The following is a 13,516-nucleotide window of genomic DNA, read 5'->3' as shown; positions in this document are numbered from 1 at the left end:
CTGAGCCACCCAGGCACCCCTTTAGAGATTTTGATATACTTGCTTTACCTGGATAAAGACACAGGCAAACAAATATTCTAGCAATGAAATCATGTCTATAATTGAACATAGGAAGGCTTTTTATTTTTTTCTTCTGTGACGTCCAAGTTCACTAGAACTGTTTGCACTCAAGTGTAGGGGGAATCATGAGCACCTCATGAGGCATTTCCTTTCCAATTCTGTCACACCAGGTCAAAATGCTCTTGTGGTAAAACACAGGCCTTGATTTAGGCTGGCCCCGAGGCTTTTGTCCTCGCCAAGCAAGGAAGTGGCCATGTCCGCATCCTGACTCTAAACTCTGCGCTTACGCCACGGAGCCCGCGACATCCGTTGAACCCCAGAGAGCGAATCTGCCCTCACGTCTTCGCCCAGATGCAGCATGAAATCACCGTTCCCACTGGGGGCATCTGGCCTCCATACTCACTTTAGCCAAGATAGCCCTCCCCGGGGTTTTAATGCAACCTATCGTTTAGCCAAGGGGATGACGGGACACGTGGATTTTTCACAAGCTTCTGGCCACAGAGCAGTAGTTGTCACACAGTGTATGCATGAATGTTTCTGGACTTCTCAGGGCACTGGTGGCAGTATGCTCCTGAGATTGTTTGACCTTGTTTTAAATTAAAGGTTTTGTTTGTGTGTTTGTTTGGTTTTACATTTTTAAGATGTTTATTTATATTTGAGAGAAAGCAGAGACAGAGGGAGGCACAGAATCTGAAGCAGGCTCCAGGCTCTGAGCTGTCAGCACAGAGCCCCATGCGGGGCTCGAACTAACCAACCCTGAGATCATGACCTGAGCTGAAGTCAGAAGCTTAACCATCCGGGACACCCAGGTGCCCAGACCCTATTTTAAACGTTGACTCAACACGTGCACATTGCACAAGAGTAAAATCGAAAAGGCTGCACAGAGCTCTGAGCTCAAAGATCTGAAACTGTCCATAGCTCTCTGATGAGCATTTCTTAAAAAAAAAAAAAAGTGTGTTCCCCTTTAAGGCAACCCCCCCCCCCCCCCCCCCCCCCCCCAGCCCTACAGCCAGCAGCTGGCCTCTGAGAGCCCTGCCTCAGGACACTGGCTGTGCCGGGCCTAGTAAGTCATCCGTTTGAATAATTTTCTATATATGGAGTCGGAGGTCATGGAGAACGGATATGCCTTTGTTCTCCAAGCACTGCCAGGGGAGGTTTCCCCAGAGCGCGTGCGGATCCGTTCATCCCCGGGGAGTGAGTCCCGGGGCTGCGGGGCCTGGCGGGGCCGAGGAGAGGTGCGGGGCTCACTGGGAACGCTCACGGAGCCCCTGGGATTTGGGGTTCAGTTTCCAGGCATGTTTGCTAATGAACAAAAGTTTTGTCCGGCGCAGAAGAGCATTATGCCCAAGTGTGTATGTGGCTGTTTTAAGGAAAGGAAACAGCGACACCCCCAAGCTAGAGAACAGCCCCGCAGGCCAGCGGAGCAGAACCGAGGGCAGGCGCCCGAGACGCCGGAGCCCAGCACCGCCCGCCCGGGGCCCCGCCCGGTCCTCCGCCCGGTCCTCCGCCCGGTCCTCCGCCCGGTCCTCCGCCCGGTCCTCCGCCCGGCTCGCTAAGCAGGCACCGCCCAGGGCGCTGATTGGCGTTGTGGGCGGGGGGCGGGGCAGTGCGCGGGAGTGCTCCCAGGGAGGAGGCAGAGGAGGCAGGGCAAAAGCCCCGGGGGGGGGGGGGGGCGGGGGCGGCGGGACGGTGGCCCTGATTGGTGGTAGTGGCGCGGCCCAGGGCAGGGGCGGGGCTTCTCGGGACGGGTCCTCTCGGGGGCCGAGGAGGAGGAGGAGAAGGAGAAGGAGGGAGACCTTGGGGCTGCAGGCGCTGATTGGTGGCAGTGACGAGGGGCGGGGCAAGGGGACGGGCGCTGATTGGTGGCTGATGGAAGGCGGGGCGGGTTGGGGCGGGGCTGCGCGGGGCTTGTCCTCGCCAGGTGGAGAGGAGGAGGAGGAGGAGGAGGAGGGAGTATCTGATTGGTCGTAGTGGCTGTGGGCGGGGCGGGGCGCGGCCGCCCACAGCTGGTTCTCACGGGCTGGTGGCTGCAGCAGCAGCAGGAGAAGGAGTAGGAGGGAGCATGTGGGGCGGCGGGCACTGATTGGCGGTAGTGGTTGTGGGCGGAGCGGGTTGGGGCTGGGTTGCGCGGGGCTGGCCCTCGCCAGGTGGTGGTAGCAGGAGGTGGAGAGGAGGAGGAGGAGGAGGAGGAGGAGGAAGCATCTGATTGGCCGTAGTGGCTGTGGGCGGGGCGGGGCCGCCCAGGGCTGGTCCTCGCGGGGCGGTAGCAGCCTCGGCAGCAGCTGCAGCCGCAGAAGAAAGAGTAGGAGGGAGCATGTGGGGCGGCGGGCACTGATTGGCGGTAGTGGTTGTGGGCGGGGCGGGGCGGGGTGGGGCAGGGCTGCTGGGGGCTGGTCCTCGCGGGGAGGCAGCAGCAGCAGCAGCAGCAGCGGGAGGTGGAGGAGGAAGAGGAGGTGGAGCTGGAGGCCGCTGGGGCAGCGGGCACTGATTGGCGGTAGTGGCTGTGGGCGGGGCGGGCTGCCCGGGGCTGGTCCTCGCAGGCTGCAGGGGGAGGAGGAGGAGGGAGGAGGGAGCGCTGGAGCGCCGGCCGCCGTGGCCGGCTCGGCCTGCCCTTTGTGCCCGCAGCCCGCGCCCCGCGCCGATGGCCGCCGCGCCGGGCTCCCTGGCGGCGCGCACCCGCCCGCGGACCTGACCCCGCGCGCCTGGGATGCGCCGGGAATGCGCGTCCTCCGGGCCTGCGGCTCCTCCCGGCTGGGCGCGGGGCGATGGACCTGAGCATGAAGAAGTTCACCGTGCGACGGTTCTTCTCCGTGTACCTGCGCAAGAAGTCGCGCTCCAAGAGCTCCAGTCTAAGTCGACTCGAGGTAAATGCCGTCGCCTCTGTGCGCGCAGGTACCCGGGTCCCCGCCGCGCCCTGGAGGATGCTGCGGGTCTCAGAACCATTCCGAGCCCTTTCTATTGTCACATGCACGGTACCCACAGTCCCATGTCTGGGAGTTAAAGTTTTTTGAGAGCTGGTCCGGTTTTTCTAAAATCGAACGCTATTGTTGGGACTTAGTAATAACTGGACCGGTCCTCGGGCTCTCATCGGGGACGAAACTCTGCCCCTGTGGAATTTCTAACTCATTTTGTTCCCGGGTCTGCGCAGGATGCGGGTCAGTCACCGTGCCCACATAGGTGCTCCGGGTAAGGGGGGCGTTGGGATCCGTGCGGCTGGGCTGTCGCTCCCCCGAAGTCCAAAGTACAGAACCTCCCCGGCGCTCCCCTCGGCTGTGGGTCGGGGTGGATCGGGTTTATGGTACGGTGGCCCACAGCCACACAAGTGCTCCCGTAGCGGGCAGATGTTCTGTACTCGAAATCCGTGTAGCGTTGACCATATGTATATGTATACATATATAAAGGTAGCAGTAGTATCCCCTCCTGCCAGTCTGAAACGATGCTCAGTAGTGAAGTGCCTGATGCAATATCCCTGCAGCTCCGGGTTTGATATAGATTCGACCTGAAACCCAGAGGACCCTGAAAATTAATGTCCTTTTCTCCTGTCCCTCATCTGGTCATCTTTGGGTTTCCAAAGTCATCTGTGGACAGTTCTCTGATGTGGTTTTTATTTCAGCAATCAGACCTTCTTCTCCTTATCCCAGTGTTCCAATTACATCGTTGAATCTATAGATGACCAAATGGTGGAACCCTGTTTAAGTAAAACAGAGACATTGTGATGTTGGGGGGAGGGGCTGGCGACACAAGCTAGCGTTTCCCTTCGACATTGCCCTGGCCTTTGCCACAGGGCTGGCGCCCATCTCCGTTTTTGTTTGTTTCTAATGAAGTCGAATCAGTTGGAACAATGTCACATTTTTCATGTTGGCCTTCTTTGTCCAGCTGCCATGATACGGATCCGGGCGTGGGTTGTTACAATTAAGAGATCTTTAAGCAAAGCTCAGGGGTAGGCATGAATGCAACAGGGAATTACTTGTATAAAAAGTTTCCTTTGCGGTATCACCGAGTCAGAATTGGACTAGATGGGAATCTTTGTGGCTGGGCTCTGAGGGTAAAACAGATTTTTCAAACAAGTACAACTGTTAATCAAATAATGGAGGAGGGCTTGCCTTAAACCTCACATTGACAGAAATTAAACATATGTTCATTGAGATAAATCACTTTGCTGGATCTCAGACACTTTAAAAAGCTAAAGCTGATAAGAATAGAAACTCAGAACAGTATTTACCTTTATGCCTGATAAGTTTTTATTCATCAAATGCCAAGTTCATTATACAGCTCCTTGTCTCCTTCCGTTTCTTGTCCTTGCCTCAGGGAGGCACACGGGTGAGCCAACTCCCGGGGCTGTTCGGGAAGAAAGGCAACAGATACCAGGCTGAACTAGCGGAGGGTCAGCGATCCTATACAGCATGATATACACAACCTCCCATGTCATGGCTCAGCAAAGAGAACCAGGTTTTGAAAGTACCTCAAAAAAAGAATATAATGGGCGCCTGGGATGGCTCAGTGGTTGAGCGTCCGACTTTGGCTCAGGTCATGATCTCACGGTTCATGGGTTCAAGCCCCGAATCAGGCTCTGCTGACAGCTCAGAGCCTGGAGCCTGCTTCGGATTCTATGCCTCCCTCTCTCTCTGCCCCTTCCCCGCTTGTGCGCGCGCGCGCTCTCTCTCTCTCTCTCAAAAATGAATAAACATTAAAAAAATTTAAAAAGACATGGTGAGAAACCAAGAGGGGAATATAAAGGAGGTTTCTTCAATGTGAAAATAAAATTTCTAAAAACAATAAATACACCGTCGGCTACGTATGTCCACTGACTAGAAAGGGATGTGATTGATCTATCAGCACGTAATCAATGAGCACTTCATACAGTCTGGATGCTGGATGCTGGACAGAAGCATTAATAGTGAATGGGCAGCCCAGATAAAGTGCTCTGTTCTCTACAAATGCCTTCACCTGTGTCTTAGGAAAAATCGTGTAGATGTGTGTTACTATCCTCCGTCTATTGCTAGGAGGATCTCCCCCCAGAACTGAGGATCTTGATGAAAGCTTAACAGCCGATTGATTCTGCAATTGCTTTGTAAAGACCTAGTATTTGATCAGCCCTTTTCTCAGCATTGTAGATCCAGAAACCCTAAGTCCTGGAAGTCCTGGCCTCACGGTGCCTCCACCTAGTGGGGGTTCTAATAAGTCGCTGACCCTGTGCTTTAGTCCAGTAACTTCCAGATTCCGATCCAGCTGCCTTTCTTTTTCCAGAGAAGGCTGTTAATTTGTTTGCGTATCCACAGCAGATTATAGGCCAAGAAACGCTCATCCAAAAAAAAAAAAAAAAAAAAAAAAGTTAAATTTCAGAGGGGAGGTCTGTCCATAGTTTGAGGTTGTGTGATAGGACATATAAAGCCTTAGCATGGATGTATATTTCCTGTTTGGACTAAAGAAAAAGACAACTCATTTTGTAAACATGAACATGTTGTTTTAATTGTTTCTGTGAAATTTATTTTGTAAAATATACACAGAGACTGAACAATTTGGTTTTTGAATTCAAAATCTGGTGACATAAACAGGAAAGTGACTGTAGCTACTTTAAGGGTAAAAACACTGTTATTTTTATTAAAACAGCCATCAGAGAGAGACGTGGTCTTAATGTTTTCGTACTTGGTTTTAAATTTAACCTCACTTTCATCTAGAATCCAACATTTGGTAAGCTCTAACCAACAGAGAAGCCAGATTGCTTAATCAGACTTGGAAACAGTTTATGAATTACAGCTTAAATATTTTTGTAGTGTCTCAGCATTGCACCAACTAAGATGACCAGGATAGTTGACTCTGGCTGGAATGATTTTGGGAGTTTCTAAATGGAAAGTGGATATCTTTCCTAGACTTCTTTGAGCATGCCAGAGAAAGGCATCAAGTCTCGGTGTCTGCCCTTCACCCTGATCTCAGGGCATTGACAACACTGCCCGAGGATCTCAGCACCTTTCCAGAAGGTGCAACCGTCTCCTGATTCAGCAGCCCATTTTACAGAGGAGGAAACGGAGCCCGGGGAAATCCAAAGGGCTTGCTTTATGGTCCTGGCCCCTAGAATGTTGTAAAGGACGCTCTTGCTATAAGGACGTGTGCTATCATTCTGGGTTGTATGGTTACTGGAGTTTACCAGGTGTTAGACGGGACTTGAAGGAAGGCTGTTGTAATCGTTGCAAGGAAATTACCCTGAGGGAAATTGGGATGTTTTGGAATGTTCCCCAAACCTAAGATTCTTCTAGAGAACCTTTTTTGGAAGTTAGAAAGTTCCAGGTGAACCTGGGCTTTGTGTCGCAGTCACCTGAATTGGATTCTCAAGTCCACCTTTCACAGCAGCTGGCTCCTTAAACTCTGTGAGCCTCCTTTCCCTGCACGGTGAGACGGGAGAGTAGTTCCTGCCTCAGGGAGTTAAAGTGGCCAGCGTGAGCTGTCGTGAAGACTTAACGCTGCTCTGGATGGTAACTCTGCAAGTCAAGAGTTGTCAGCTATGGATACTGATCAATAGTTTCTGGGTTTATCGACATTTTTCCTATTGCCCAGTGTCTCCTGCCTCTGTGTGCACCTGAGATTGCCCCTACCGCCTGCAGAACCCACGGCGTGTGCTATCTCAGTACACTCTCAGCCTGGTAATTAAGAGTTCAGATGACCTTCCTGTGTGACTAGGGGAAGAAAAGGCCAGAGATCGGCCCCATTCGCTAAGATGAAGTTCCTGTCCCCTGGCTGGGATGGCGATGTCCCTCTATCCTTAACTTACGTACCGCGCTATGAGTCAGCTGTACCGATCCGTGAACCCGTTACCAGTTCGGGTCCCAAAGCCATGGCATCAGGAGTTGAGGTGGCTTCTAGAGTCAGGAAATGCCCCAGCATCAGTGGCCCGACTGATGGAGCTTTGGGAAGGAGTCCTCCTTGGCTGGGCCTTCAGTTCCCCAGGAGAGACCCCAAAGCTCCAGTGCCTGGCTTGGGGCCTGGGGCAGGTTGAGAGGGGTTGGCTAGGAAGGGCGTTGAGTGCCTATTTTTTTAAAATTAATAACAAGTGATATTATGCACTGAGTAAGCTTTATCTACCAATTCGCCAAAGGTATCAATACTCAAAGTCAGTCACTTAAGGAACAGTCATTTTGTTTGGAGTCATCAAAGCCAGGGAGTCGGTTCTCTTTGACTACCTGTCATTTCATCTGTCTTTGACATTTTTGCTGAAAGACGATTGAGGGTGAGTGACAAGGACACAATGTCCTTTAGCTGGGAGACGGATGATGGTGAGCGGTTAAGCGGAAGGAGAATTTCATTTACTTATGTATTCACTCAATTGTTCACACAACTCCAAGAATTTTGAGCATCTACCATGTACATGGTGCTAAGCAGTTGGTATATGGGATGTGATCTTTATATGATCTCTGCCCTCCATGCACTTAACATCTAGTGGGAGAGGCATTCTTGTGAACGGAAGCCCTACAGCGTGGAAGTTCTGTGAAATGACCAGCATCACTGGACTTAAATGGTCTTACTATACCGATTGTCAATTCATTTCCATTTCCCACGGTCGAAGGTAACTGAGCGCTATCTGTGAGTATTTTTTAATTGCTTACCCCCTTTTAAAGGGAAGCATGATGTGCCGATAAAGTAACTGCTGAGGGACTCTCACCAAATACTGTGAGTGTTGTTGGCTCTAGTCATGGAGAAAAAGAAAGCTTCCTGGAAAGTCAGACTTAAGGCTTCTTCTTGGTGCTTGATAGGTAAGCTCTTCTTCTAGATCTTGGGTGGTTTCCCGGAAAACCATTTCTAATTAAAATAATTTTCAGGTGCCTTCAGTAAAGGCACCCAAAAGTTCTATGTTAAGGCTGATTTTTTTATTGGGCTTTCAGAACAACAAAAGGCAGAGACGACCACAATAGATAGTCCGTATTGATGAGTACTTCATTTGCTTACCATTCTGCTTATGTATGTTTATTCTATTTATTTTTGACACAGAGAGAGACAGAGTGTGAACAGGGGAGGGGCAGAGAGAGAATGAGACACAGAATCCGAAGCAGGCTCCAGGCTCTGAGCCGTCAGCACGGAGCCTGATCAGGGGCTCGAATTCACAAACCGCGAGATCATGACCTGAGCTGACGTCGGACACTCAACCGTCTGAGCCACCCAAGCGCCCCTGTTTATTCTATTTTAAAGACACTAAAATTAGGGGCACCCGGGCGACTCAGTTAAGCAGGTCAAGAACTCACAGCTTATGGGTTCAAGCCCCTCATCGGGCTCCGTGTCGACTGCTCACAGCCTGAAGCCCGCTTCAGATTCTGTGTCTCCCTCTCTCTCTGCCCCAACCCCGCTTGTCTCTGTCTCTCTGTCTCTGTCTCTCTGTCTCTCTCTCTCAAAAATAAATAAGTATTAAAAAAAAATAAAGACACTAAAATTTCTTTGTGGTCATTTTTTGTGATAAGCCTTATATCTGCAATTTCAATACAGAATTTCTCTCCTTACACGGAAGGAAAGTCCCCAAAGTATCATTGCTTGTTCAAAAGTATGTGAAAAGACAGCGGAAAATATTGAGATCTCACCCAGTTGTCTTTTTTCACCTTGTTTACACCTTCTTTCCGTAAATCTGCAGGCAGGCAGTCCTTCTGTCGCATACCCCAATACAGCAAAGGAGGTTTCCCTATGTTTTTCCTGCTTTCACAAGCCCAGGAAAGAGCTGAACACCAACTAAGGGAAGGACGGTGTCTCAGTCCACATCATCTGACTTACTACCCAGGATTTCACTCTGTTTCTTGCATGAGAAACTGCATGAACAGTGTCCTGGATGTGGCAGATTAGCAAGTGGGTAGGAGACGTCCGACCTCTCGGATGCAGGGAGGGCGGTGGAGAGAGAGAGAGGCTCTGGGGCTTGAACCGAGAGTCATGCTAACCAGTGTTGTGGGGGTTATTCAGTACATTCGGGTGCTCCAGTGGGAAGTGCCCCTCCAAAATGTGGGGAAATCGAGGCTAGGTCTGTTTGGGATACAGTTGGCAACCAGTAGTCGAGCCAGGAATAACCTTCATCTTTGGCCCGAAGGTTCTGGGCGCGTCAAGCTAACACTAACGGCGTCCTGTACGTGCCCCACTGTTATTTCTGATGACGTGGGTTACGTTGTGCGGTATTCTCCCCCCAGCATTACATGTTTGCTGATATATTTTCACTGGTAAAAGCTATTAAATTAAACTCAAGTAGGAATTATCAACAAATAGTCTGTTAAGCCACAGAGCGATTTAATCAAGCAAATGGATGAGGCACAAATATGTTCGGTATAAACTGTGGTTCATCATATCTGCTTCGCAGCTGCGTCAGAAACCCCTCCTGCTACGAGCCAGTGAGGGGACGCCGTGGTGGTGCGGCTACAATTAACCACTTGGAACCTGCACGCCGGGCCACGGATGGCGAGCGTGTGGGAGACACAAGCCCACGATTTCCCACTGAGCAGGCAGGACTCTGTGTCTGAAACCCCCTGACATGTGCCGTGGCACAGACTCTCCCCCACCAAGCTGTAGTCAGGCTCTGAGTCTCCGGCCTTGGGCTCCTGTGTCATCCTGGGTTGGGTCTGCAGTGCCCAGTGTTAGCAGGAATCCCGCTGAGTCCCTTTAGAGAGAATTCCCCCTCTCCCCCCCATACCCTCAATATCTGACCAACTTCTTTTTTTTTTTAAATTTTTTTTCACATTTTTATTTTTGAAACACACAGCGAGACAGAGTGCAAGCAGGGGAGGGGCAGAGAGAGGGGGATACAGAATCCGAAGCAGGCTCCAGGCTCTGAGCCGTCAGCGCAGAGCCCGACGCGGGGCTCGAACTCACGGACTGTGAGATCGTGACCTGAGCTGAAGTCGGACGCTGAACCGACTGGGCCACCCAGGCGCCCTCCAGATTCCTTATCCCCACCACTCTGCAGCTGATGTCTGCTCGCTCTGGCCCGCCTACAGCAAGAATCCCCCTAGGTCGGTCTAGAAAGACTCACCCTGCCCTCACTGACCCTCCGGCCCTGCTTCTTGCCCATAAATCCCCACTCTTCCTTCTTGTATCCGAGTGGGGCTCAGCCTCTCTCCCCTCCCGCGAATCCCTATTGCTGTGCTCCCAGGATGCTGTGCTCCCAGGAATATAGTCTTCCTCACTGTCTTTAGCAAGTGTCAGCATAATCTTTCTTGCCCGGCACTTAATGTTGTGGTCATCTGCATATGTACCTGGAGATCCATGAAGGGTGTCCCAGGAACACCACCGGTCAGAGAACCCTCCTCAGCTGCACCGAGAAACTACAGAGCACACATGCCCCCGCGAGCTCTGCTTTACAAAGGTCCTGGGAACCTCCACACCCTGCACTGTGCCACCTCCCACCACTGGATGCGCCCCCACCTTGCTGGCCGCCCTCTCCTGGCCACCTGGCCCTTCCCTCTGCCTCTCTGGGCCCCTCACCCTGTTGAGCTCCTGCCTCCTCAGCAACAAAACAGGGAGAAGCATAGGCCAGTGCTGTCCTCGAGTTATTAGATGCTCGCAAAGTGAAGCGTGCCTCGTCAGGGCAGAGTCTGCACTTGGCGTTCTGTGGGCTCAGGCGAGGCCGGCTTTGGTTGGACCCTGTCTGCATAGGGTTTTGCGCTACGATACAGAAACACAAAGTTTCTCCCCTGTCTCACCCTTCTGAGTACACATCTGCTTCGGGTTAGTATTATCACCACAAAGCAGCTTTTCCTAAGTTGTGGCTCCGTTAAGGTTACCGAGAGTGATGGTTTAATCGACGTTGCTGACATTTGAAATGCGGGTCACGGAATAGCAGCTCTTGTAAAAGAGAAGGGGGGTTCACGGGCTGACACAGGGTGGCCGGGGCTGGGGGTGTCGGGAGAGGGGGTGAGGTCCCGGTACATATGCTCTGGCTTCTCACAGAAAATCGTCCTTTCTTTTGACTCTTCTGGTCTCCCGCGTGAAATTAACAAGATTCAAAAACCTGACTCCGAGAACGAGTGCTTAGACTATTGGCCATTGTGTTCCCTCCCGTTGCCAGAGAAAAGAGGGCTCTGTGTAAGACCCACAAGCCAGGAGAAACATGCTTCGTGCCCTGGAATGATTCGTGTGCTGTGTTTTCCGGCGTGGCATTTTCAGATTTAGCCAGAACACGAGTCTGGGACCTGCTTTGATGGGTGTCTGCCGTTAACATGAGTTGGGACACTTTGTATGAGACGTCCTGGCCACACCGTCCTGCCCAAGGCCCACGGTCTCACAGCTTTTCCTAAAATGTGCAGCTGGATTTATAAGGGGAAGGCGGGGAGGGATTTTACTCTGAAAGACTCTATTTTGGAATGGTGATGGTGAAAATGCTCCAGTGACCACTTAAATTGCTCATCTGGGTCTCAAGGTTCACATTTTTTTTTAAGTTCTATTTGTTTTTTTTTGTTTTTTGTTTTTTTTTTTTTTTGAGAGAGCACAGAAGCAGGGGAAGGTCAGAGAGAGAGAGAGAATCCCAAGCAGGCTCCACATTGTCAGCATAGAGCCCAATGCAGGGCTTGAACTCATGAACCCTGCGATCATGGTCTGAGCCGAAATCAAGAGTCAGGTGCTCAACCGACTGAGCCACCCAGGCACCCCCAGCAATGTTCACACTTTTGGCCCAGGATAATTGCAGACTTTCTAGAACTAAGGTTGGATATAATATTGATTTCCAAACGTATCTTCCTATCCAAAGTATAATGTGGACAGTCCCTTTCTAAGGATGAAAACACCAGAAAGCGTCCAACTCGGAAATGTGAGTACAATGCAAGAGGAGGCCGGAAGATGCCTTGGAGGGTCTTTGTGCGAGGAGGCGGAAGGGAGGCCGGAAAGGCTGAGGAAGCCCAGCGGAGTTACTGCCTGTGGGGCCCCCCATTCGCGTGGCCATCTCCGGTGAACCGCTGAGGTGCGTCACGGCCACAGTCCACAAGGCGAACGCACAAAAGTGCCACTGGAGACACTCCTGTCCCAGGACTTGCTAGGACGAGTCTCTGGTTGGCTCTGAAGAGAAAGGAAAGGAAAGAAAACCAGACGAACAAAGCGGAAGAGAGCACTTATGTTTAGAACCCCTTCGGCCTCTTGCGTTCCGCTCGGATCGTAACTACTTTAGGGACCGAGACATGTGCTGCTGGAATGCGGGAGCCACTCTGGCCGACTGTCCTCATCCCAGAGAACCCCTCGAAACAGCACGCGGCTGGGCATGACTTTTGCATTTCTAGATCTTATGTTTCGAGATCTTGCATGAATTTTGATGTGTAACTGAATCAAGACTCTGTAGGCTCCATTCCGGCAGCGAAGTAAAGAAAAATGTGTGACCTGAGAGGATATCTGAGGTTGGTCCGCAAAGGGCCCGTGTACACGACATGCTCAGTGTGCACTTCAGTGTCTGTAAATGTTTAGACTCTTAAAGTTTTCTTTCTTTTTTTTTTTTTAATTTTTGAGAGAGACAGAGACCGAGTGTGAGCAGGGAGGGGCAGAGAGAGACAGGGAGACCCAGAGTCCCAAGTGGGCTCCCAGCTCCGAGCTGTCAGCACAGAGCCCGACGCGGGGCTTGAACCCACAAATCGTGAGTTCATGACCCGAGCTGAAGTCAGACTCTTAACCGACTGAGCCCCCCAGGCGCCCCTGTCTTAACGTCTTCATTGGCACCTACAGCTTTTTTCTTTGACAGCCTGTGCTGTTGAGACTGGCGACAATAGGACTTCAGTAGTTGACGTGAGAACAGACGAGGTGACTCTCAAAATGAACGGGCCGTGATCATTTTGTAGGTGCACAAGGGAGGGACAAGAGGTACAAACCGGAGGCCCTGACGGGGCTCCTCCTTACTAGGGGTGACAGGCACGGCGAGTCGTGGGGGCACAGCGCCCGCCTTCCCGTTACTGTCTCCACCTCCGTGCAGAGCGAGGGGAACCTGGCCCCTCTTCCCAGCTGTGAGCGCGGCCTGCCGCCCCCGCTTCTTGTGCCGCACCCCGTCCAGCTCCTCTGGGGACCCTCCCTCCACCCCCGTGTCGTCCCCTACCCTGGCTGGCTGTCCCTCGGCCCCTCCTCCCACACCCAGCCTCCCCCTCTGCTGGAGCCCCTCCGGGGTGTGGGTCCAGAGCTGCTTTCCCGGAGGACTCTGGCTCTGGAGCAGGGACACCTGGGCGCAGAAGCCCTGTGGGGTTGGGGGCAGAGAGGTCGGCCGTGCCGCGAGGCCCGGGAAGGAGTGGACCGTGCCACCCTGGGTCCTCTCCCAGAGGGCGGTTTGTGTTCGAGATCCGTCCGGAGGGAAGGAAGGTGTCGGCAGAGAAGCGACTTCCTTGTGGTGTGGGCTCGGTCACCCGTTTCTGCGATGTTCTAGGTTTTTATCCCCCGAATCACATCCGCTCCTGCCGGGTCAGGCCCGGGTCTGGGGAGCTGCCCCAGCAGGTGCGGAGGAACGCGCCTGTCCTCGGCTGCCGACGGCGTGGGC

At 52.4% G+C, this 13,516-nt stretch overlaps 1 protein-coding gene across 5 annotated transcripts in view; it reads left to right on the top strand.

Annotated features, from left to right (window-relative positions):
• Positions 1-13,516, top strand: part of RPS6KA2 (ribosomal protein S6 kinase A2) — a 355,983-nt gene that overhangs the window by 182,868 nt on the left and 159,599 nt on the right. The window contains exon 1 of one of the 5 annotated variants that reach the window (XM_086708306.1): positions 2,579-2,924. The exons of the other annotated variants lie outside the window; for them this stretch is intronic. Within the exon in view, the coding sequence (XP_086564432.1) occupies positions 2,826-2,924 (99 nt within the window). The 5' untranslated portion in view covers positions 2,579-2,825. Of the gene's footprint in view, positions 1-2,578; positions 2,925-13,516 lie in introns of those variants that run through there. 5 annotated transcript variants of the gene reach the window in all.

Source organism: Puma concolor, chromosome B2, assembly GCF_028749965.1.
Source record: "Puma concolor isolate L17-30 chromosome B2, mPumCon1.1.hap2, whole genome shotgun sequence".
Classification (NCBI taxonomy): Eukaryota; Metazoa; Chordata; class Mammalia; order Carnivora; family Felidae; genus Puma; species Puma concolor.
The sequence above is the reverse complement of the archived record's forward strand: the minus strand, read 5'-3'. Positions and strand labels throughout refer to the sequence as shown.